Below are 24,861 nucleotides of genomic sequence, written 5' to 3' on the forward strand. Positions count from 1 at the left end.
TTAAAACTCTTGACTTGACTTGACTTGACTTCTCGGTCTCATGCATTGACAAAACCAATGATGATATGAGGACATGAAAATGGACATTTGTGAAATGTTCAAGTTCCTGAAGCATGTAATGTGTATTGCACTTAAACTTTTTGAATGTTTAATGTTTTTAACATTTGTGATATTTGAATGTTCCTGACGAAGCTTGTAACCTACCGTGCCAAATGATTGACGGAGCTAGAGCCCCGGGAGTCGGTGTTGTATTTGTACAACACTGTGTACTTCGGCGCACACCTCACATATCGGCATGGCTATCGACAGGCAACAAATAGGGCTTTAATTCGATATATATATATTGTATTAGAATATATGCACACCCGAGCCGGTAGAGGTTGCCAAAGTGCAAATCTTCCTCAAGAGGGCCCACATGTGGGCCCTCGCATGTTAACATGTTTTACTTTTGTGATATTTGAATGAATTGAAGAATATTTTTGTTGACCACTTGAAAAGATTGTAATAAAAACATTGTTCAGTTTTCTTTTGTCTGAACTGCATTGTGTAACATTTTAAATAGACTTTTAACTACTCTCATCATTTGGGGCGACCATTTGTCATGCGGGGTAACCAATGATTGTCAATAACTGTACTAAATTCAAAATAGAATATCCATCAGTTTTGGCTCAAATATTAATCACTGGTATACTATGCTTAAGTGGATACTATCTGTACACATTTTAAATCAGTTTTATGGGTTTTAGAGCATATATGGGTATTGTAACTGCATTACGAGGGAGACACTGCCATTATAGAATAAACTTGTGAAATCATGGTTTACAAAAAATTAAAGGGCACACAAGCCTGTCTTTCTTAAGATGTATATTTAATTACTGATACCTGTTAAAATATTAGTAATTTTAAGGAAATATATTAATTTTGAGATAAATTACGGTCGCCCCAAATGACTTTTATTAAGGCCATGTCCTATTAATTCAATTTTAAAAACACTAAAATCTCTTAATTTGGGTTTTTTGCATAAATGCATGTATACACTACATTCCAAATGTTTGAAAAATGGCCAAATATATCCTTATTTTTTGTATTTTAAAATTGGCCTATTGAAAAGTCTTATCCGTCAATGACCCATGTCATATATGTTATGATGAATTGAAAATGGGGGACCCTGGTGTAAACAAGACTAAAGTCTTTCTCTGGTCTGCATCCCCTTAACAATTGTGTGTATTGAGCTGTACCGTATTGTACCCATTCTGCAATCTGTTAATAAAGTTTTCAATCAATCAATCAAACCATGCGGCAGAATTGTTACAATAGCCGATCATCCATTTTCCCAATGATAAATCCCTATACGGGTGGAACCATATATCTATGGGTGGAACAACCAGTGACGTCAGACTACACCTCCCTATAGAAGCAAATTGTACACTAGTACACACACATAGAGAAGGAGGAGTTTGTTTCCATGTAGGTTTAGTGACGTAGGCCAACAGCCAGCGCCCCTCCAACACACACACAGTCCCCTCCAACACACACACACACACACACACACACTGACACACGCGCTCACTCCCAACCCGAGCTCGAGCCCAGGCAGAGGCAGTACAGGGGATATGGCGTTTAGCGCGAGCTGTCATTTACACTGAGCCGAGGAGGAACAACAAGCTGAGGAAACGTATTGGACGCCAGGCGACGGATTGACTGTGGAGGAAAACCGAAGTGTGAAATATTTTAATATTTTAATTTCAACCACACACTGCCACTTTTTGTGAACTGAGAAGAAGGTACGCTGACCGACGTTATTAGTTAGTAGCAAGAAAGGGGCGGGTGTGCTGACGGGACTATGTGTTTGCTAGCTACCGGTAATCTGTGCCAACGACCGGGTCAGGTGTAACAGTAGATGAGCCATAATCTACTAGCTCATTTTATATACAGTATATTACCGAAAAAAATCAATTTTAACGACGTGACACCTTTCTACAGTAACGTTGGTTCAACCAACGGCATATCTGACAAGCGTTCTCGGTTTCTATTTTCTTTTCTCGACTATTATAGCGTTGTGTAACAGTGTATGTCAAGTTGTTGTGTTCTTATTTTTTTCCCCTGCTCAGCTTGCTAAGGTTAGCCACCATGTCTGACAACCAGAGCTGGAACTCCTCGGGTTCTTCAGAAGAGGATCTGGAACCGGATTTGGGACACCTCCCTGTCGGTGGCATCGCAGGTATCGCAGAGTTCGGCGGAGTTCTTAGCAAGGTAAGCTATGTACTGTATTTGTAAATCTGGTATGTCATAAATGTATAGATGTAACAGTACTGTCATCACATGTATGTTATGATGAATTGAAAATGGGGGGACCATGATGTAAACAAGACTAAAGTCTTTCTCTGGTCTGCATCCCCTTAATTTAACAATTGTGTGTATTGAGCTGTACTCTATTGTACCCATTCTGCAATCAATCAATCAATCACGTGTGTTGCTATGCTACTGGATGGGGTTTATTATGGCTGAGCACTTGCTGCAGTTTGACACCACTGGCTAGCTATCAAAAACAATAATCGTGATTCAGGGGGGTGTGGGGAGAGAAGCCACTGTCTTTATTAATGCTCCCCCAAGAATGTGACTCACTCTGGGCAAATATGCATTTGCTACATAAAATAGGTCAAATACATTTGCAGTTATCAGCAGCCAACAATATTGTTTCTGTTGATCCCACGGATTTATTAAGTCATTTTCAGGTGTCCTAAATATAGACTGTAAGACAAGCATGCACCTCCGTTGAAGCAATTTCCATGACCAACAACACCTCACATCTGTCAGTGAGTTATTTGATGGAGTTTCAACATTATAGGGATGCATCTGGGCAAAAAAAGGGTATCGGAACATTCCAGGAAATGAAAGCAGACGCAGAATGACTTGATTTGCTGCATTTTTTATACACAAGCATTTTAAAGGGATAGTTCTGATTTTTTTATACATGAAGTGGTATGAAATACTACTTGCCAGTAGTTTAATCATAGCCACGCCAGACACTCTTATCGAGTCCCGTGGCCGAAGTTCTGTCTGCGTTCTGAGCAGCTTCAGACAGGCAGCACATGGGGTCCAGTACAAAAGTTACCCTAATAAGCCACATCGCAACATGCAAACAAACATTTTAACCAGCTAGCTAGCCCCAGTACGTAGTAAATACAATGGGATTCTATAAGAAACAAAATAGTTCCATAGTTGGTCTAAGTGACCAAGGAAACTATAAAAGAAGGAAGGGTCATCATCACGTCAGAATACCAGCGTTCTATGCTCTGCATGGTGCCAGACTTTGGTGTTGTCAGTTCTATTGAAGCTTGTATTAAAATTCTAAATATAGCAGCTATCTGAGGAAATATCAACTGATATATGGAACGTAATAGCTAGTTAACAATGCAAAAAAAACTGAGGTATCTGAGGTAATAGCCTGTTTAAATTACTGTTTAAGGGGATGGGGTTGATTCAACTCAATGTCAACCGAACTGAAAGTTTCCACACTTGGCACCAATGTGTGTCCATGCGCTATTCAGTGACGTAATGACTCTTCCTTCTTTTATAGTTTCCTTGGGTCTGACAGAAGAATTGAGCGTTGGAAATACAAAAGGACTGTTGCATTCTGTTGTGTCTGGTTAAAACTTTGTATGTTGTGGTAGTGTGGCATAAAAGTTTTTTTTGTTACCGGACCCTGTGTGCGACCTATCTGAAACTGCTCCACTTTCACAGAACACAGCCAGAACTTGGACGATGGGTCTCTGTAAATTAGCTAATGGTTATATATATCGTTTAGTCTACTGGCAAGTATTTCATACCACATTGTAAAAAAAATCTCTAATGGAGACTATAGACCTGCTTCCCCACCTAGTCCAACTACTGGACCTGCTTCCCCACCTAGTCCAACTACTATATGCCTCTCTCCACCTAGTCCAACTACTAGACCTGCTTCCCCTGCTTGGTCAAAAATGGAACCTTGATCTCTGCCATCGATCTGAAAGAAATTCAATAATGCAGGTCTTTGACTGATTGTCAACCTATCCACTAAGTTTGAGTCAAATGGGATAAGAGCGGTGGTCACAAGACAGACAGACACATACACAGTGAGTACAATACCAACCTGCGCATTGACTACAGGCTTTATAAGTGAAAAACCCACAGCTATCCATATTTTCCTTCAAGGTCTGTTGAGCCTGTTCTCAGAGATGGTGTCGTTCGTAGTTAATACAATCATCTCTCAGACCACATGCACCTCTGCTGGCACAGGATCAAGTCCCAGTGTTTTTTCTCCTGTGTCTCTTCCCTACTGTCTCCCTCTCTGTGTTCCTACTGTCGCAATGAATGAAAAAATAACAAGGGGAGTAGTGGACTGCCTGCAATTTTAGATTCGATTCAAATGTATTGATGTCATACAGCACAAGTACAGTACAGTACAGTACAACAAAAATAAGTTTGGCATCCAACCAGAGTGCAAATGTAAAGGTAAAGTGCGATAGTGATATTAGGGTTTGGTACCGATCAAATTAGGATTCACGTTAAATCAATCAGTGCCACATTTTGGTATCTTGAGAACAGGTAGATTAATACCCGCCTAGGTAGAAAATAATCTGCATTCCAATTACGTGCAATAAGTTTCGTCTCTCTCTTTTTAAGTAGCCAAACGTTACACTCTAAAAACGAAATGGATTGTTGATGATAATAAACATTTAACTTAGCTGAAGTATTTTAAAGTCTGCTATAAGCCATTCTCCCTTATTACTGTCTCATCTCTTGGGTTATTGGAAAGACCATAATGTTGATTTGATACAAATAATGTTGATATTTAAACATAAGAATACGTAAAAAAAAATTGTAGGAACAGTTTGGGAGGGGAGTGGGCGGTAGGGAGGGGTTTCAGTTTGTGTGGTGTGTTACAACAATAAATAACTAAATGTTCTAAATAAAGAACTGTTGAAATTGAGAAGTTTGGATAACATTTCTGTTATTACAGAGAGTAAAGTACAAAAAGAAAAATGTATCGTGGGTGGCGCAGTGGACATTGTGCTCGTCACCAACGCAAGAGACACCGGTATCGAATCCGGCTGTCAGCGTTGCCTCCGGCTTGGGCCGGCCGTCATACTGACTCAATTGGCAGAGTCAGCGGGAGGGGAGTCGATGGGTGGTAGTCTGGTCGTTGTAAACAGCGACTCCTACAGGTCGGTCAGGGCGCCTGCACAGCAAAGACAGGAAATGGCGGGGGCAGTGTGAGCCTCCCACACGTTACACCTCGCCAATGAGAGTCCGCGCTGGCAGGTGAAAAGAAGTGACTGGCTGCCTCCACATGTATCGGAGGGGACATGTGATGGGCTTCTATCCTCCCTACGACCGGCCAGTGGGGGGCACATGCGAGCAACGATCAGGACAGGAGGGAGAATTGGCACGAGAGGAAATTGGGATGGGAGAAAAATCACAGAAAAAGGAGGAGAAAGGTACCGTAATATACAATGTACAGGTGATTTAAACTGGGTATAAACTATATAAATGAGTGCTACGGAGTAATGGTGCTAATCACACAGGCTATTCCTTTCAGCTGGTGTGATTTGACACATCAAAGGTTCCCACGCACACCTGGGGGTGTTTGAAGTACAGGTGGTCTGCATAATAGTCACGTGTATCTTCCCCTGAAAATAACTGAGCCGTGCATTTGGTTTTGCATGTATCCAAGTTTCAAGTTTGCTTTTATCTGTCACGTATAAAGTACATGTACATTACAGTGAAATGCTTGGTTCTGTATGAGCCCCTGAGAATGTACTTCATACAGTAAAAAAAAAAAAAAGTATGAATGGAATGAAGTCCCAACACAATACAATATACAACTAAAATACAACCTAAGTACAATGAAAGTACTTACTTACTTATGCCTATCGCTTCTTTTGGGGGAGCATAGGCCGTCGACAACAGTTCGCCAGGGTCCTCTGTCCTGTGCTTTTCTTTCCAGCTGTTTCCATGTCAGTCCGCTCTGTGTGATGTCTGTCTCCAAGTCCCTGCGTCAGGTGTTCTTGGGCCGGCCTCTCTTCCTTTTGCCTTGGGGGTTCCATCTAAGGGCCTGTCTGGTGGTGCTGGTGTTTGGTTTGCGTAGTGTGTGGCCGATCCATCCCCACTTTCTTCTCTTGATTTGTTCTTCCACTGGTTGTTCGCCCGTTCTCTGCCAGAGATCATTGTTACTGATGGTATCTGGCCAGTGGATGTTCAGGATCCGCCTCGGGCATCTGTTGATGAATGACTGCACTCTAGTCATTGTGATCTTGGTTGTCCTCCACGTCTCTGATCCGTATAGGAGTACTGTAACTGCTTTATGTTGGATTTGAAGAGTCTGATCTTTGTCTGCTGACTGATTACCTTGGAGCTCCAGATGTTCTTTAGTTGGATGTATGAGGCCCTTGCCTTGCTGATTCTTGCTCTGACATCTGCCTCCGTGCCACCCTTCTTATCTATGATGCTACCTAGGTAGGTGAAGGATTCTACTTCCTCAAGTGCTGTTCCCTCCAGGTTTACTGGGTCTTCGTTGTTTGTGTTGATCTTGAGTATTTTGGTCTTTCCTTGGTGGATGTTGAGGCCTAGTTGTGTTGAGGTGTGTCTGCCAGTATGTTAGTCTTCTCCTGCATCTGTTGTCGACTGTGGGATAGTAGGGCAAGGTCGTCTGCGAAGTCTAGGTCGTCCAGTTGTGTTGTGAGTGTCCAGTGGATCCCGTTTCTCCTCTGTGCTGTTGTGGTCTTCAATATCCAGTCGATGGCCAGGACTGGAAGAGGAAAGGGGACAGTATACCGCCTTGCCTTACTCCGGTTTTCACTTAGAAGCTTCGTGTGAACTGTCCGCTGTGTATGACTCTGCAGGTCATTCCTTCATAGGAGTAGTGTCGAAGCAGTTTCCAGAGGGTGTTTCTGTGGAGGCTGTTAAATGCCTTCTTGTAGTCTATGAAGTTCCATTCCAATGATTGCTCGACTATGATTCGGAGGGTTGAACAATGAAAGTACAATGAAGTACAAATGCAAACTTTAAAAGAAATGCTAAATGAGGTATGTATGTAGTGCAAATCTCTTTTAATAAATAGATAACATATGGTGTAGTGTTTATTACACAGACATGAGTGGTTGCATGTCAGGAGGAGCTAATGGCTTGGTCACATACACAAGTGTAAACTGAGCTAAGCACAACAATGTGCATAGTGTAGGTAACAAAGCCTTGCACAGTGTGCTCCCCACAAGACCAGTGACAAACGACCACAACAGATGAAATTGAGAGAGTATAAACTGACCCCAGAATTGTAAAAAACACAGTTAAGGTTTCATGGAAGTACAGTACTCTCGTTCTGACTGGTTAAAAAAAAAAAAGTATTTTTATTCTATTCTTTAGAAAACACTAACCTGGAATGAGTATAATAAACTGACCCAGAGTGGGCGGCTACGTGGTGCAGTGGGCAAGGCGCTCACCACGAATACTGGAGACGCTGGGTTCGCCTGTTCGAGCCCAGCGCTCCACATTGCTTTCAGTTTAGCTGGTCGTCCGTACTAATACACATTGGCAGTATTAGGGGGTGGGAAACTGATGGGTGGGGATCGGGCGTTGTGGACAGCGACTCCTACAGGTCGGTTGGTGAGCCTGCGCAGTAGAATCAGGAAGCGATGGGGGCGGTGCCCCTCCAAAGCGCAGACCCCTGACGCTGAAAAATCGCGCCGCGCAGGTGAAAAGATGCGACTGCTGTTACCTCGAGTATCGGAGGGGACTCGTGCTATGTATGACTTAGTCCACATTGCAGCCGGCTTGTGGGAGGCAAGAAACAGCGTTCGAGACAGGGGAGGGTTGAATTGGATGATACGAAATTGGGATGGGAGAAAAATAGAAAATGGGAGAAAAAGTGGATAAAAAAAGTACAGTACTCTCGTTCTGGCTGGTTTTAAAAAACACTGACCTGGAATAAGTCAATGACATTTTACATTTAGTCATTTAGTTGATGCTTTTATCCAAAGCGACTTACAAGTCAGCAGGAGGGGTCCATCTCTGGCTGCTAAGGGTCAGTGGCATTGTTCATCAAATAGTGTCGAACTGTTGAGTGCATAGTAGTATAGACAATTAGCATGATAGGTAGTAGTATAAGTATAGTAGCATAGTAGTATAGACATATTAGCATGATATGTAGTAGTATATGATTGATTGATTGATGTTTTTTTATTTTCGTGTCTTACATACAGATCTATAGTAAATATAGTAGCATAGTAGTATAGACATATTAGCATGATAGGTAGTAGTGTATAAGTATAGTAGTAAGGTACTTAATTAATAGTAAAAGACAGTAATAAGGTTCGTTTTTTATTTTGTCACCTGTTTTTCTGCTAGGGCTGTCAATTGTCCTCGAATGCCTGAATGAAATGTGGCAAATCTGAATTAATAAAAAAAATGCTATTACAAGAAAGCAGGGCATAGCGCCCTTAGAATTAACAAGTTGAGTAGGCTTTGAGCTGTCGCAACACAAATGGGCAGTTATTTACACAAGCTCGCTGAGGGAGTACACGTATCGACAGTAGACTTTCTTTGGTATTGTGGTTTCCAATGCAAGTTTAGTTTCCAATGGCTGTTTAGCTTGCATGCTGGGGACTCTGTTTCCAGCTGCGCTCGTTCATTGCTAGTTGTTAGCTATAACAGTTTGTTTTAACGTGGACGTCCCTCATATCATAGTGGACTGATCCAAATGTTTTCCACAACGCTTCTCCCCTTGAAAAGGCAGCTCCATGCCTTTTCATAAATCGCCAACATAGCTTGCCAAAACATTTCTTGTAACTTGTGTTTCGCTGGGAAAGACCGTTCATCACTGCATATAACTTGGTTTAATTCAAAAGTCCATTGGGAAACTTTGTATTATGAACTAAGACATTCAGGGATGTCTGGTCACTGTACTATTCTCCCTGTGGCGCATGTGATTCAGGAATGTAAAAAAAAAAACGCATCACCAGCCACCCGGGAGTAACCGGTTGTCAAAGTAAATATGGGAAGCTGATGGGGTCAAAAAGGGTAACGTGATTAATTGTTACGATTTGAAAATGTCTATAGATAAATTAACGTGTTAATATTGACAATCCTATTTTTTCTTTTTAGTTTGTATGTTTGACTTGAGATATAAACATTTAATCAGTAGTAGTAATCTCTGCATTTTCCTTGATAACCAAGCAAGTAGACTCATGACACCATTTATTTATTTAATAAATCGTAATCACAATATTGTCCACAATAATGATAATCACACTCTATCACCAAATCGTGCAGCTCTACTGCCGTCCAGATGCACTCAGTGCTTCACTTTGGCGCCCATGTGTTAACAGGGGCTACTGGACACACTCAGTGCTTCACTTTGGCACCCATGTGTTAACAGGGGCTGCTGTCCACACCGGACACACTCAGCGTGGAGCTCTGCTCGCAGATGGTGGAGGGGTAGGGATGACAATCTGTGTTCTGCTCTAATTCTGAATTCAAACACATCCTTGCAGTCTGAATGATAGGTGAAGGTTCGCACTTGTGCTCAGTGAGCCAGTGCTTACCCTGCCACGTGCTAATTAGCCAGTAAAATGTTACATGTGACTATCAGCAAAGTGGGGGGACATTCTCTTTTATAGGTAAATATTGTGGCTTAAAGTTGGCGACAAGAAACGTCCTGTGTTGCCAACGGTCGACTCTTGTAGTTTACTTCAGCGTTAGCTGGTACACAACGTCCCTGCTTGACCGTGGTTTTAGTTAGCTAAGCAGTTGGCAAGCTTACGTCTTCTTGATCTCACTCAGCCCCGTTAGGGTGAGCTGTAAACAGATTGCAGGCTGACCTGCCAACCAAGCATACTGGGAGATTACCCAGATCCTCATCCTAAAAACTCACCAGCTTCATCATATTAAGCTCTGAAATAATGTTCTTGATGTGGATGAATGAGTCTGTGACCTTCATAACTTTCAAATGTGTTGATATGCATCACACATAACATATATATATATATATATATATATATATATATATATATATATATATATATATATATATATATATATATATATTAGGGCTGTCAGTTTATCGCGTTAATTAGATTAATTAATTACACAGCAAATTATCGCGTTATGAAAATTAACTCAAAATTAATTACAAAAGAATTTTTTTTTTTTTTTTTTTTTTTTATATAATATTTTTTTTGTATCTCATTCATTCCATAATAATGTAGAATACACATTTACAGACTTTTTTTATTTTTTAATATGGTCCATTTGCATGTTCTTGGTATCTGATTCTAGGGAGATCTATCTCAGGGAATGTATTCCCAGTGTCAGAAATACTGTGGGCTAGATCCACAAAGAATGGATTCCCTGGTCTGCATCCCCTTAACAATTGTGTGCCGTACTGTATTGTACCCATTCTGCAATCTGTTAATAACATTTTCATTCAATCAATCAATCTGCGCGGTGATTGATTGAATGAAATTTTTATTTTGAGTAAATTGTAATGAACCAAATGAGAATATCAATACATTTTTTTGTATCTTTGACTGTGAATAACACCATGCTCAAATTGACCAGACCTGAAAAATCTAAGCAAATTAATAGATGGAAGATGATTAAACAGAAGGTTTTGTAGATACAGTACTGAATTCTGCCATCCGGACACATGCAATTTGAAATATGATTATATAATATAGAATATCAGGCATAAAATGGTTATGCGATTAAAATGCGATTAATTAGATTAATTAATTACAAATCCTGTAATTAATTAGATTAATTTTTTTAATCGCCTGACAGCACTAATATATATATATATATATATATATACCGTAATTCCTCTAATAGTAACCGGTATTCAATTAAAAACCGGGTCTCTATTAATGACCGGGTGCGCTGTTGAGCTAAGCAATTATAAGCCGGCCTCCTAATACAAGCCGGGTTTCATGTATATTAGAGGAATTACGGTATTAACCTCAACGGATTTACCATAGGCAGTATATTTTGTTATTGTTGTTATATGCTGGCCTGGCTGTGCAGTAAATACCATATAATGGTATGGTGTTAATGTTTACCAAGAGAGTAAGCCTACCTCAGAATTGTATAAAACGAAGTTATTATTATTATTATTATACCAGTATTGTGATTGCACTATTTTACTTTATTTTACTTTTTTTGACCACCTGTAATTGCACTGTTTACTACCGTATTTCATACAGTACTTGGTTTCAATAAATGAACCCAGTACATTTTACTGGGTTCAAACTGACACAAAATGTTGATTTATTCATTATGATCTGTTTGAAAATTAGAAATATAGGCCTCTCTCTTATACATGCCTCCTCCTAATACAAGCCTGGTATCCGCTACAGTTGAAACAAATACAAGCCGGGGTTACTATTAGAGGAATTACGGTATATATATATATATTATATTTGTGTGTATATGGAGTGGGTTATTGTGTCTTTGCTCATCACTTTTAACTACCCCTGCCCACTTTGACAACCTAGGATGGCTTAGAGTAGACGACAGAGTACAGCAACTTGCAATGGGCCTGGTCTACAAGATACACTACGCGACCAAGGTACCCATGTACATGTCAAAATACTTCCCAAAGGTCAGTGAATACCACGATCACAACACCAGAGGGAGCTCCACAAATCATGTAAAACCCAGATTCGGCTCAAACAAGGGACTAAACACGTTTCGCAATTATGCCACATCAATGTGGAACGCCCTGCCTAAAGCTGTAAAGGAATGTGAATCACTACCCACCTTCAAAAACACTCTCAAAAAACACCTACGTGAGACTGCAATTCGAAACTGGCCCCTACAAATGTCCTAACCTAGTTGTACAGTAAATGACCAAGTAAGGCTTTGTCAACATTCCAATGTACAGTGTAAAATGTGTGTGTGTCCCCTACCCAACCCCCCCCCCCCCCCCCCCCCCCCCCACCTCCAATGTACAGCCCTCACCCAACCCACCCAACCCCACCCCACCAACCTCCTCCAATGTACAGTTTCTACGCCAAATGTATATACACTCCTTTTCTGGACACTTTTGTATCACAAACAGTACTGTATTTGCAAATCTGATATGTCATAAATGTATAGATGTAGCAGTACTGTCTATCTGTATGTCATGTATGTCATATATGTTATGATGAATTGAAAATGGGGGACCCTGGTGGAAACAAGACGAAAGTCTTTCTCTGGTCTGCATCCCCTTAACAATTGTATGTATTGAGATGTACTGTACTGTACCCATTCTGCAATCTGTTAATAAACTTTTCAATCAATCAATCAATCAATCACAATGGCATACACTCTGAAGACATGGATGTGTTGAAACGTTAGTGATTTTTTTTAGTGCACATCTGGGAGTGCTACATTCATTCATATTATCATTGATGATATGAATGAATGTAGCACTCCCAATCACTAACGTTTCAACACATCCGTGTCTTCAGAGTGAGGAGAAGAACGTGTTGAAACGTTAGTGATTTTTCTGCACCTTATTAAATATGTTTCTAAAGATGATCCGTGTCTCCAGTTAGTACCTTCCTTTCTGATGACTATATGGTCCTGATCTGAGCAGCACCGGTCCTCATGTGAACAGGTTTGGCTCTCATGACTCCTGAGTCCTGACTCGCTCCTGTTTGAATATTGATGAGCGTTGCTGTTGTCTTCCAGTGGACGAACTACATCCACGGCTGGCAGGATCGCTGGGTGGTGCTGAAGAACAACACGCTGAGTTACTACAAGTCTCAGGACGAGAGGGAGTACGGCTGCCGGGGCTCCCTGTGCCTCAGCAAGGCTGTGATCACTGTGAGTATTCTATTCACACCACACTGTGACTGGCATGAATATAGACTTGTTAGACTGGCATAAAATTAGCAGAGAATTGACTAGATTACTGTTTTACCCTCATTTACACCGATGACAAGCTTACAAAACAAAGACCCAGTTTATCAGCAATTTCATACCTATAGGCACAATAAGTAAGAATAAACGATACAAAAAGACAGTTACTACAAGTCAAGTCAGCTTTATTTATATAGCACGTTTACAATGACTAAAAGCCACCCAAAGTGCTTTACAGGTAGAACACAATAAAAAAAAACACGTACAATACAGTAACAAATACAATACACAGTAACTCACAGTAAATAAGTATAGTACACTAAAACAAGAGCAAGGGTGCAATATAAAAAGAGACGCAAGCAATAAAATGGATACAAAAAGTCGAGAGTAGCAGTAAACATAGTTGACAGGTGGCAGGCTAAGGCTATGTGTCCACTCAAAGCCTTTTTTTCAAGGCGGACCGCTTTGAAAAAAGAAAGAAAAGCTCAGAGCGTTTTTCTGAGGCTCGCGCCAGCCGCGGCTCCGCCCCTTCCTCGATGAGTTACCGCGCTCCTTTTCCAAAAGTTGAACTAGTTTCAACTTTATGTGCTGAGAGTGCTCCGACCAAAAACGCTGCCGCCCAGAGCTCATAAAACGCGAGGCGCGTCGCTGGGAAGAGGAGCGCGCCTGTCGCTTCTCCAGCATAGAAATGAATGACAGAAAGGAGCTGACAACTCATAACTATGGACACAAGCCCTAACTCTGATCAAAGGCCAGGGAGAAAAGGTGCGTTTTAAGCAGCGGTTTAAAGGCCTCTATAGGCTCTGGGCAGATCCAATGTGGGGGGGGGGGGGGGCTGTTCCAGAGCCGAGGGTCTGCAGCAGCGAAGGCTCTGTCGGTCCCCCCTGGTCTTGAGCCTGGTCCTGGGCACCACCAGCTGGTCAGCAGACCCTAGGGCTCTGGATGGGGTGTGGTGGCGCAGGAGCTCAGCCAGGTACAATGGAGCCAGCCCTCTCAGAGCTTTAAAAACAGTCGGCAGTAATTAAAAAATCAATACAGAGACGGACGGGGAGCCAATGGAGTGAAGCCACAAGTCGACACACGGTGGTCGGAGATCAAACTTTTTAAAAGCAGCAAGAGAAGGAAGAACCTTCAGCTTCAGAGTCAGTCGGAGGGCATTCCAGGTGTTGGAAGCATCAAAGGAGAGCAAACTGCGAGGAACCCTAAGAACCATTTGAACGTGTTGTAGAATAGGTTCCAAGATTCCATTCCAACAGTGGCGCGATGTAAGACCTGATGAGGACCCAGTCGGGTTGAAACGTTGATGCTCAGCTTTTAATCAGTCAAAGTTTATTGAAGACAAGTGTGCGAGTTCCTCTGCTCCAGCAAGCATTCCACACAGACTGCCACTTGACCTGGATCTTCAATCCCGTTTCCTCCCTGCCACTACAGACAGAAAGAGATGATCTACTGTTATCACAGCAGGGTTCTGCTGCCAGCTCACAGTGCCAGTGCCCTCCTTTCAGTATGTGGGGCAGGAAGTCGTGAGTGGGACAGGGCAAGACAGATGGGGCAAATTGAAGAGAAGAGATTAAGGGCATTGGTGTGTTTCTCTCCTGAGGGCACCCTGCCAACTCATCACACACACACACACACACACACACACACACACACACACACACACACACACACACACACACACACACACACACACACACACACACACACACACACACACACACACACACACACACGCTACGTTCACACTGCAAGCCTTAGTGCTAATTTCTGATTTATTTCTCAGATCTGATATCTTTTGTTTGGCTGTTAGTAGTTCTAGTAGTTTTTGCTATTTGTTTTCTATTTGTACCGTTTTTGTTATAGTTTATATTTATAGTTTGTATAGAGATAGAATCTACTACGGTTGAGGAGCCGGGAAAAACAAGCATCTCACGTTTTTCTGAATCCATGTACATTTTAAAAAGCTGTGACAATAAGAAGAATCTGAATTAGATTTCTTTTTAATGTGGCCAATATGAGAATCCAGTGTGAACTGGTCACTCCTCGTGCTCCTGAACTGACCCGCATGTGCAAATGAACAATAGCGAGCCATTTCTTCTTTCAATATGCTTTCAAACACAGAACGGTTATGACACGTTCTAAAGTTTTGCTTGTACAGAAGTATCGAACCCCAAATGCGCCCTTTTCAGACTGAGGTCGCATTGGGAAAAAAATCAGACCTGTATCTGGTTTAGGATCACATACTGTATGAAAGTGGTCCAAATCAGAATTTTAAAGATCAGATTCCATGTGATTTGTGCTGTTCACACTGTTGTGAACTAGTCAGATCTGAGTCGCATATGAGCAAAAAAAAAAAAATGTAAATGAAGATTTGGGCCACTTTCGCCTGCAGTGTGACTGTAACCAGAAATCCTGCACAGTAGGACAGCAGACTGTTTGCCCAATCGAACAACAGCGACTTAAATTTGTGGAGATTGACTCACAGTAAAATAAAGAAATTATGATACAGTGTCAAACACTCTGTGTGTATCCTTGACTTAAGAAGGGAGTAGCCTAAACCACCTCTGATCTTCATCTGTTTGTTCGCCTTCACTCAACTGTTTGGTTTCAAAACGGTTGCCCAACTAAGGCCCTGTCCACACAAAGAGAAAAGAGATTAAAAAAAAAACAGTGGAACCGTGTAGCCATGTTAAACGTATCGTCTAGACTCTAGAGAAACAATGATATTACAACTCAATTCGCGCTTGACCACTTTTTGTAATGCACATTTCTGTCACTACATTATTTAACTTTTCAGTTGCTGCCGCCAATGAAAATCAGCTCACTACGCAATGCTCAGACTGTTGTTCTATGGTATTTGAGACATCGCTTATCCCCATCTACTGGCCCGGCTTGCTTGTTGGAGCAATTTATATGCGTTTCTGCATTTACGTCTGGACGGATTTTTGAATTAAATAGTTTTTTTTTAAATGGAGCGTGCAAATATCAGTTTTGGAAAATATCCATATACGTGTAGTCAGGGCCTTAATCAGATGAGAGAGAGGTAACCCTACCTAGTGTTTCTCAATCTCTTTCTTGGACTGTGTGTGTGTTTGTGTGGGCGTGGGGGTGGGGGAAAAAAATCTCCTGATTATGTCTCAAGTTATGCCTGAGGGTAGCTAGCTGGCTTGTCAGGAGACTGTTTCAAGGCAACTCATTCATGTCGTTTGCTAAGACCTTCCTGGAACCCTCCGCTATCCAGACTGCTATGATTCTCTGTCGCTGTTCAGTTTAGACCTAAAAAATATTGTTTTACAGCTGCCCGCGCCTCTGGAACAGTCTACCTGCTAACATTAGGTCTGCCCAGTCACTTGCCACTTTTAAATCGCTGCTTAAAACCCATCTATTCAGCCTGGCCTTCTAAATCTGTTGTATAGAGCATCCGCTTAGTTTTAATGTGATTTTAATGTATATATGTTTTAATTGATTGATATGGTTTGAGTATAGCATCTTGAATTTTGTGTAATTTGTTCAGCACTTTGTCACACAAAAAAAAACGAACAACTAGAGTGAATACTCGTATTTATGGCGACGCACATCAGAGTATTTAATAGTTTACTTTAAGTAAATAAGTGTCACTCTCGTGTCTAGAATGTGAACGTGTCAAAGGTTCTGTTGTGATGACGGCAGCATGTGATTGACGCTAAATGCCTCTCCTCAGACTTTGAACCCTGACACTGATCTGGAAGGTTGAGTGAGTTCTCACCGTGACGAGTGCAGACGCACCAGACAGGATCACCTGTTGCTTCATGCTGGATGTTCTCCACATTTCACACTTTCCCACCTTTGGTCACGTCTCTGTGTGGGAACCCAGGCCAGTCATTGATGAAGGCCCAGTGTCTCTCTCTCACTCTCTCACTCACACCAGGTCTTATTGTTCTAGGTGGTTCGGGCCAGGTCTTACTGTTCCACCTATTTGCTCAGCTTTATCTATTCCCGGCCGTTGTAAATATTAACCTCTGTGCCGTGTGCTACTGGAGCCATTTCTCAGCCCAGTGGCAATATGCTTCAGAAGTGTCAAAGTGGCGCGTGAATGTCAACCGAGGAGGAGAGTTATGAATGCCCATTGACTTCCATCCTCGGATCAGAGGGTGATCCGGTTGAACAGGCTTGTTTTCAAAGCTTGTCTGTCTTTTTATGTATTTATTTACCCAGAGAAAATGTTCCTCAACTCCACATATTTCTTTTCAGCAATGCCCTTCTACACTCACAATTATTACACACATTCACTCCCTGGGAGACTTCCGCCCAGTACGACCAACCACTGTACGCTGCTGATTAGATTAGATTCAGTGTATGTTCCTAGTGATGCACGATATATTGGCCGCCGATATAATATCGGCCGATATGGCCGTTTTTTCACACATCGGTATCGGTCCGATATCAAAATAGGGCCAATATTTAAAAAAGAAGAAAACATTTTTTTTTTATATATATCTTTATCTTTTTTTTTTTTTTTTTTTTTTTTTTTTTTATACATGTTTTGGCCTTAAATAGTTTCAAAATATCAGTCATTTCTGAAAATAAGTTATGCGTTTTGGAAAATAGCTCTTTATTTGATTATCATAAAAAGTGTTTTCTATACAGAGATATCAACATCGGTAAATATCGGTATCGGCCAGAACAGCAATATTAATATCGGTTATCGGTATCGGCCACAATTTTCACATCGGTGCATCACTAGTATCTTCCTCTATGTAAAGCCACCGTGCATGCCGAGATCCTCTCATTGCCTCATTAAACCAGAGTATCTGCGTTATGAGAAATGTCTACTGCTCGTTTGAGGCACAAGCACACGCACACACACAGACACACAAACCCACCGATGACGTAAACAATGTTTGTGTTATTTGCCTATTCCTGCGTGAAACAGATGGTGCCCCCTTCCTCGCCTGAAGGTTAGACGGCACTATAGCAGCGGCTCACTCACTGTTAGCGGTACCTGTGGAGGCTTTGCCGTGCAAAGAAGAAAGACCAGTTATGTGCTGTTTACCGTACCTCCCTGAGAGTTGACGTTAAGATTTGGCCGCGCTGATCCCAGAACGCCCTGAGGCCAAACTGCATTTGGTGTCCCAACCAACGATGAGGTAATGGAAGCAGAAGACGTAAACTGCGATTGAGAGACTCCAGGAAGGGTAGACGGCCCCCGGGTGAGTGTGTGTGTACACCATAACAAGGGGATTTATACCACGTCACGTCGGGTCTTGCCTTGCTTTAGTATGTTAATGCTCTTTTTGTGTGATGGTGTTCAAGGCAAGTATAACTACAAGCTGGGCTCAATACTCTCTGTAACCGATAACAGGAGATTAAGCAGGCGTAGGGAGTGTGTCAGGGTAAAGCCGTTTGTAACAGAGGACTAACCTGCCTTTTTTTTTTTTTTTTTCTTTTTTTTTTTATCTTTTTCCCCCCCTCCTTTTTCCTCCGATTTTTCTTCCATCCCAATGTTAGTCGTTATGCCAATTCCCAATCCCCTTCCTGGTCGCTGCGCACTTACCCCCCACAGTCGGTCTGGGAGAGTGGAGGCTATCACGTGCTTCCTCCGACACACGTCTAGCCAATCAACCGCTTCTTTTCACCTGGCAGCGCGGACTCTCACTGAGAGGGTGTAACGTGTGGAAGGATCACACTACCCCCCTTAGATCCTATCCGCGCTGAGCAGGCGCCCCGACCGAACTGTAGGAGTCGCTGTTTACAACGACCCGGACCCACCCCGCCAGCTTCTCCCACCCTCTAATACAGCCAATTGTATTAGTGTGAACGGCCAGCCAAGCTGGTGACAACGCCGGAGCTGTGAGCTGGATTCGAACATGCGAATCCAGCGTCTCCGGTGTTGGTGACGAACGCAATCTCCGCTACGCCACCTGACCGCCTCTAACCTGCCCTTTCTAATGGCAGCAGTATATGTGCTGAGGTCGGAGATCAGTTTGGGATCAAAGAGCTGTTCGGCGTGTGAGCTCTGCAGAGACAACAGAAACGGTATTTTAACCTCTTAACAGTCCTGCAAATTCTGCATAAAACGCCTGTCGATTGCATACCCAACGTAAATTGAAAAGCTATTCTTGAACCATTTATAGCACATGAGTCTGGCCTCTTTTGAAACATTCTGATACTGTAATAGAGTCTGAATTATTTAGCAAACAGATGCCTCTTAACAGGTTCCAGCTGAGAGGTATTACCTGGGAAACACAATGGGGCCATTAGCCTGAAGTCTTATCTAGTACAGGTCCAAAGTTGATAACGATACCACAGAAAATGAGTGTTTTTTTACACATGTTTTTCTAATGGTATGTTTAAGTAACGTTAACAGGTTAAAAGTCAGAAGACGCCTATAAAGAAACACTAAACCCACAGAGAAGAAGAGCAGGCCCCGCACACAACATTCCCCAGAACACCAGACACGCTCCAGCGTTGGAAGGCCACGCATCAAGTCAGCTGAAAGAGAGGGATAATGCAGCTGAGGTTTCGTCGTATTTCCCCCCAAGTTACGGATGAGTGGTCTGCTCTCAGAGCCTTGTGGATCTGCAGCCTGAGCACTTTCCCTCCCTCATTCACTCAGAGTTGAACTGTCAGCTGAATGCTATAAAACGTGACTGCCAGCTTCTGTGTGTGGTGTGTGTCTGTGTGTGTGTGTGCCCCATGATTAGAGGAAGCGGCAGACTTCGTAGACTGTTACAACAATGGACCCATTCCCTTTCATAGACTGAAGCACAGTTGATACTGTATGGGCTGCCTGCCAGGGTGGAAGTGATGTTTGCAGAAGAGGCACGTGGCCCATTGTCATTCCAGCTTATCTCGTTGAGAATGCTTTACAAACGATACGAGAGCAGCAAAATAAATATTAAAACTAGTTATTAAGTTAATAACGTTACCTGCTGCTACACTGGTCTTTTTATTCCCATCGTGGCATGTAAAGTATGGGTCTGTATGGGCGGGGGTGAATACTGACATCCAATGACTTTAACATATGAGGAGGAGGCTAAAATAGGTTTGTTTACGTGTTTAGGTTTGTATTATGAGTAAACATGTTTGGGATTCATTCTACTCACAGGACACTAGACTACTATCCATTTCGCTGAGGCTGGGAAAGGCCCACAGGTCGATGTGTGTAATAGAAGAGTATTTTGGGAATGACTAAGTGCTTCCCTTCCCTGTAGCCTCGTTGAATACCCCTCCAGCATACATTAGCTCCAGATTTAGACTCCACTCTGCTCAGCTTCCCCCGGGACCTGCTGCTGCAGATCTCTTCAGGAAGGAGGGATGATCCACTGCTGCAGATCTCTCTTCAGGAAGGAGGGATGATCCACTGCTGCAGATCTCTCTTCAGGAAGGATGGATGATCTACTCTTAAATAAAAATCAAATCAAATTTATTTGCAAGGCCCGACAACGCACGTTAATGTCCCCATGGGCCGGACACGTCTTCTTTAAACAAGTCAAGAAGAAACATCACAATAGGTCAAGAACAAAACACCATAAAGTAAATTTTTTTTTTTAAATAAATGCAAAATAAATGCAACACTCTCAGACATACCCCACGCGAAGGTAAGGAAAAACTCACTAAAACCTAGCAATAGGAAAAAATGCACCACAGGCGATGTGGAGGAGAGAAACCTTAGAAGGGCCATTCAAGGGGGGATCTCCCTTCTTAGATGTCGGTGATAGTAGTGTTGCAGTAAAACAGGCGAGCAGTTGGTAAGCAGCATGCACTCGCATGTGTGGTGAGACACATCCTCTTCAGGAGGGATGGATGATCCACTGCTGCAGATCTCTTCAGTTTAAATAAATTAGTGACATGGTAGTGCTGAAACATTCAAACGGATGGCTTTCAAATTGTATTTGAAACGCGTAACGCGCACAGATAAAATCAAAGCAAATAAACGGACAACAAGCAGACATTGGCTTGTGACTTAGCCTGTGATGCTAACGTTTGCGCTCGCTAACATTTGACCCCCAACTAGCAGCAGAGTTCAACTAGGCCTGCCCTCGAGTGAGTACAATGTTTTCAAAGGGTCCATCAGGTCCTCTGGAGCGTAACAGTAAGAAGCATTTTGTATAAAAGTATTCTGTACTTCTGTATGACAACTATTAAAGAAACTTGAAACTTGAGGTGCTCTTGGGTCTTTGGGAGAAGACAACTAGAAACAGGACAGGATCCCAGGCACTCAGAAAGTACAGCAGGAAGGAAAATGTCTTAGAAAGCTTTTATTGTATCACGGCTACATGGTAAAAACTCCAACATTTTGGACCAAGATGGTCTTCATCAGGCCATAATAGGTTGCTACGGGTTCACCCTTTATATAAAAGGGGTCGTCATAACGGCTATGGTGATTGAGCAATCAATTAATAATCAATTCAAGAAAAACAAAACTCATAAATAAAATCACATGACCCAGATCACTCAGATCTGCCGATCAGCACCTCCTAGTGATCCCCAGGACCAGGCTAAAAACAAGGGGTGATCGAGCCTTCGAGGTGACAGCACCAAGGCTCTGGAACGCTCTCCCCCTGGACCTGCGAACTGCCCCCTCTGAGAACTCTTTTAAAAAACAACTAAAAACACATTTGTTCAGGCAGGCTTTTGATCACACATAGGCGCCTTTTTCTTTTTCTTGTCCTCACTGTTCTATAGTGTTGTTTTAATTAGTGACTCATGATTTTATCCAAATTCTTTTATTCTACTTTTTCTATCTGGTTTCACTGTTTTTAACTGCTGTTTGTCTATTGTCATTTATTTCTGATTTTGTTTTTATTGTGTTTTTATATTAACCTGTAGTGTAAAGCACCCTGTGCATTCGTGCTGTGAAGGGTGCTATATAAATAAAGGTCATTCATTCATTCATGACACTAAATAAAATTAAAAAAACAAGTGTATACCACAAGAAGTAATCTACACCGGGGCATATTGTTCGTCACATAGAAATAGCAATTGGTACATTTCACAACATATTCATATAGGACACATTTGAATTCGATGTCCTCATTCAGACCTGGGTGAGAGCTGACCCAACTGCTTTGGTTCTCAAAGAAGACTCTTCACTTGTATCTGGCTGTGTTGACATACAAAACCATCGTCATCATTTGTCACAATCGTCATCGTTTGTCACAGTCGTCACATTAGATCACATTCATTATTATGACTCAGCATCTCCCCAGTTTGCTTCAGTATCTGTCTGACTGCCTGAGTGGTTAGTCTCCTCGAACTCCTGTCTCAATCCGTCTTAAGCAAGATCATGGGGCGCGGGGCTGCCTTACACATACAAAGATGTTGACATAATGACATGCATAAGAAGCTCCTCAACTTAGGGTTTCTTTATATTACTAGTGGGCTATTTATGTATCGGTTTGTATCAGTATTTCTGACCTGGCTTTTTGCATCGATGCAGCCAATTAGACAATTTGATTGTAATTGATTGTAATTTTTTGCTACTTGTTTCACATCTGATAATAATCAAGGCCTTTTTTAAGTGTATTTGTCACATCAAGGCAGATCATGTTGGTAATGTCAATAGTGTGTGTAGGATATGTTTTGGTGTGTGTGCTTGGATGTACATTCGTGCCAATACGCCTCAAGTTCTTTGTGTTGGAGTTCGTCCATGACTCCTCAAGGAAGTGTATGTGTTGTTGGCGCTATAAGGTGCTATAAGTGGTATTGTTTGTTAAGATAAAGTATTAAAGAACTCTACATTCTGACCGCCATCCCTGTCCCTCCGCTCTGCAGTAAACACAAAATAAATTTCCTGGTATCCCGTTCCCACTTTATCCAAATCAGGAGAGCGAAGGCTATATATTTTTCTCAAGAAATCTTGCCAAGCCAAATGTACAGATGATTTTACTTGTTTCAAGCACATATTTGTATTTCTTATTTTTGTCGGGTATCTCTCCTGATTGGATAAAGTGGGAACAGGATACCAGAACATTTATTTTTTGGTTTACTGCAGAGTGGAGGAACCGGGAGACCCATGTTACTGACTAAACACTCAATGTATGGGTTGAAAATGGAGACGGGCGAGACGGAGGTGGGAGAGAGTGTCTTCAGAGGAAGTGGGTCTCTTCCTCTCGCCATTGTGACATCCTGAAGGTGGAAGTAGGGGGGAGGGTCAGCGGCCACATGTCGTGTGTCTGTCTCATGACGACGGACGTCCCCACGTCATCCTTCCTGTCGGGCCGCTTGGTTTCTCCTCTATCTCTATAGACCCCAGCAACACTTCCGGTATTCTGAAATCATGGCAGAGAGAGCGTGGGGGAGAAAATGAATGAATGTGGATGAGAGCCTTGACATTAAGTGGTTGTTGTAGCTACGGCTGTGGGGGTGCTGGAGACATGATCCAATAGACGTTTATACGCCCGAGTCTCCTGAACACGGAGCGACCAATCGCAAGTCGATCGGCACTTTCTCGGCCGAGCTATAGTCGCTTTTCCGCACCTACTCCTGAACTACGCATGCGCAGATTGCCCACGGAGTCTAGGTTCATCAATCTGCGCATGCGTAGTTCGGGAGTAGGTGCGGGAATTTGGGAAAGCGACCATAGCTTGGCCGAGAAAGTGTCGATCGACTTGGGACTGGTCGCTCCGTGTTCAGGAGACTCTGTGTATAAAAGTCTACTGGATCATGTCTCCAGCAGCCACACAGCCGTAGCTACAACCATTAATGTCGAGGCTCTCATCCACATTCATTCAGTGGTCTATGGTCGCCCGGTGACTCAGAGGTTCCCCTGCTACACTTTAAAACACCACTCCCTCAGAAGATCACTTCTCTGCACCAGCTCCTCATAGTGAAACTGGAGGAGCGCCGTGTGTTGCTCCACACATGGGATTACTGTTTAGAGTAGCAGATACAAGTGGTGATATAGGAGACATTATGTTTGGCCTGTTTTTTACATGTGGGCTTTTAATGTTGACGTTGGCTTCTCAAGACCCCCGAGCAGCCTCTGTGTGTTTGCTGTAAATCTGGTTCTGTTTAGAAGGAGCCCCATCTCTCCCCCGTTGGCTTTGCTGCCTAGTTTGTGACTTGAGACACGTACACAGAGGGAAGGGTTAGGAGAGGACGGGTTATAGTGAACTAAACTAGGTGTAGAAACATTTTAGTTAACTGAAATGAAAATAAGAACTAGGCTTTAGGAGGAGAAAAAAGAAAACGGACGGAAATTTTGCTAAACAAAAAAATATACAGAACATGTTTTAGTCTTTGTCAAGTTGGCGTGAGGAGGCATTGGTTCATATGTTCATTGAGACTAGAGTTGGGTACCGTTCACGTTTGAACTGATACCGGTACCAGTTCCTGGAATGGTACCTTTTTTAGGTACTTAACACTCTGTAAATAACATTTAGTTGTAAAATAAATAATAAAATAATAATAATAATAAGTCCAAACTTCTCAATTTCAACATTGTTATTTATTTAGAGCATGTTGTTATTCATTGTTGTAACACACCACACACAATAAATCATATGATCATGTATTGTTTGTAAATGTTTAAATATCAACATTATCTGGCCATCCACAGTAAATATGATCAAACTCCTCGTCTGGTCTTTCCAAAGACCCAAGAGATGGGACAGTAATAATATATATATATTTGTGGAAAAGGCTCCCTCTTGTCTAGTATATTACACTCTTGTACTTTATAATAAACATGTAAAGGTACCGTGAATCTGTACTCCGTAGTACCGATGTCATTCGGCCGGTACCCTTAAAAGAACTGGAGTTCAGTACCCAACCCCGATGGAGACTGGGATGTCTACATCATGACATGAGTCAGTCGCCTTCACGCCATGTGCTTGTGTTACACAATATACCTATTATGAACTTCTTCAATCTTGCCAAACACCACCCATATTACAGTAAAAACACTAATACTGAAACTTAAACTGGAAGTTCTGGAACTAAACTGAAACCAAACTGAATTGGATTTTTTTTTTTAATAACGAATAAAAATTAGTA

At 42.2% G+C, this 24,861-nt stretch overlaps 1 protein-coding gene across 1 annotated transcript in view; it reads left to right on the forward strand.

Moving 5' to 3' along the window:
* The first annotated feature begins 1,539 nt into the window (after positions 1 to 1,539).
* The window catches only part of LOC311236780 (ceramide transfer protein-like), a 61,861-nt gene continuing 38,539 nt past the window's right edge, over positions 1,540 to 24,861 (forward strand). Inside the window, exons 1-3 of the mRNA XM_084324533.1 lie at positions 1,540 to 1,784; positions 2,112 to 2,253; positions 12,712 to 12,846. Of these exons, the coding sequence (XP_084180659.1) occupies positions 2,131 to 2,253; positions 12,712 to 12,846 (258 nt within the window). The 5' untranslated portion in view covers positions 1,540 to 1,784; positions 2,112 to 2,130. The remainder of the gene's footprint in view (positions 1,785 to 2,111; positions 2,254 to 12,711; positions 12,847 to 24,861) is intronic.

Source organism: Notolepis coatsorum (genome assembly GCF_963971535.1).
Source record: "Notolepis coatsorum genome assembly, chromosome: 11".
In the NCBI taxonomy this organism is placed as follows: Eukaryota; Metazoa; Chordata; class Actinopteri; order Aulopiformes; family Paralepididae; genus Notolepis; species Notolepis coatsorum.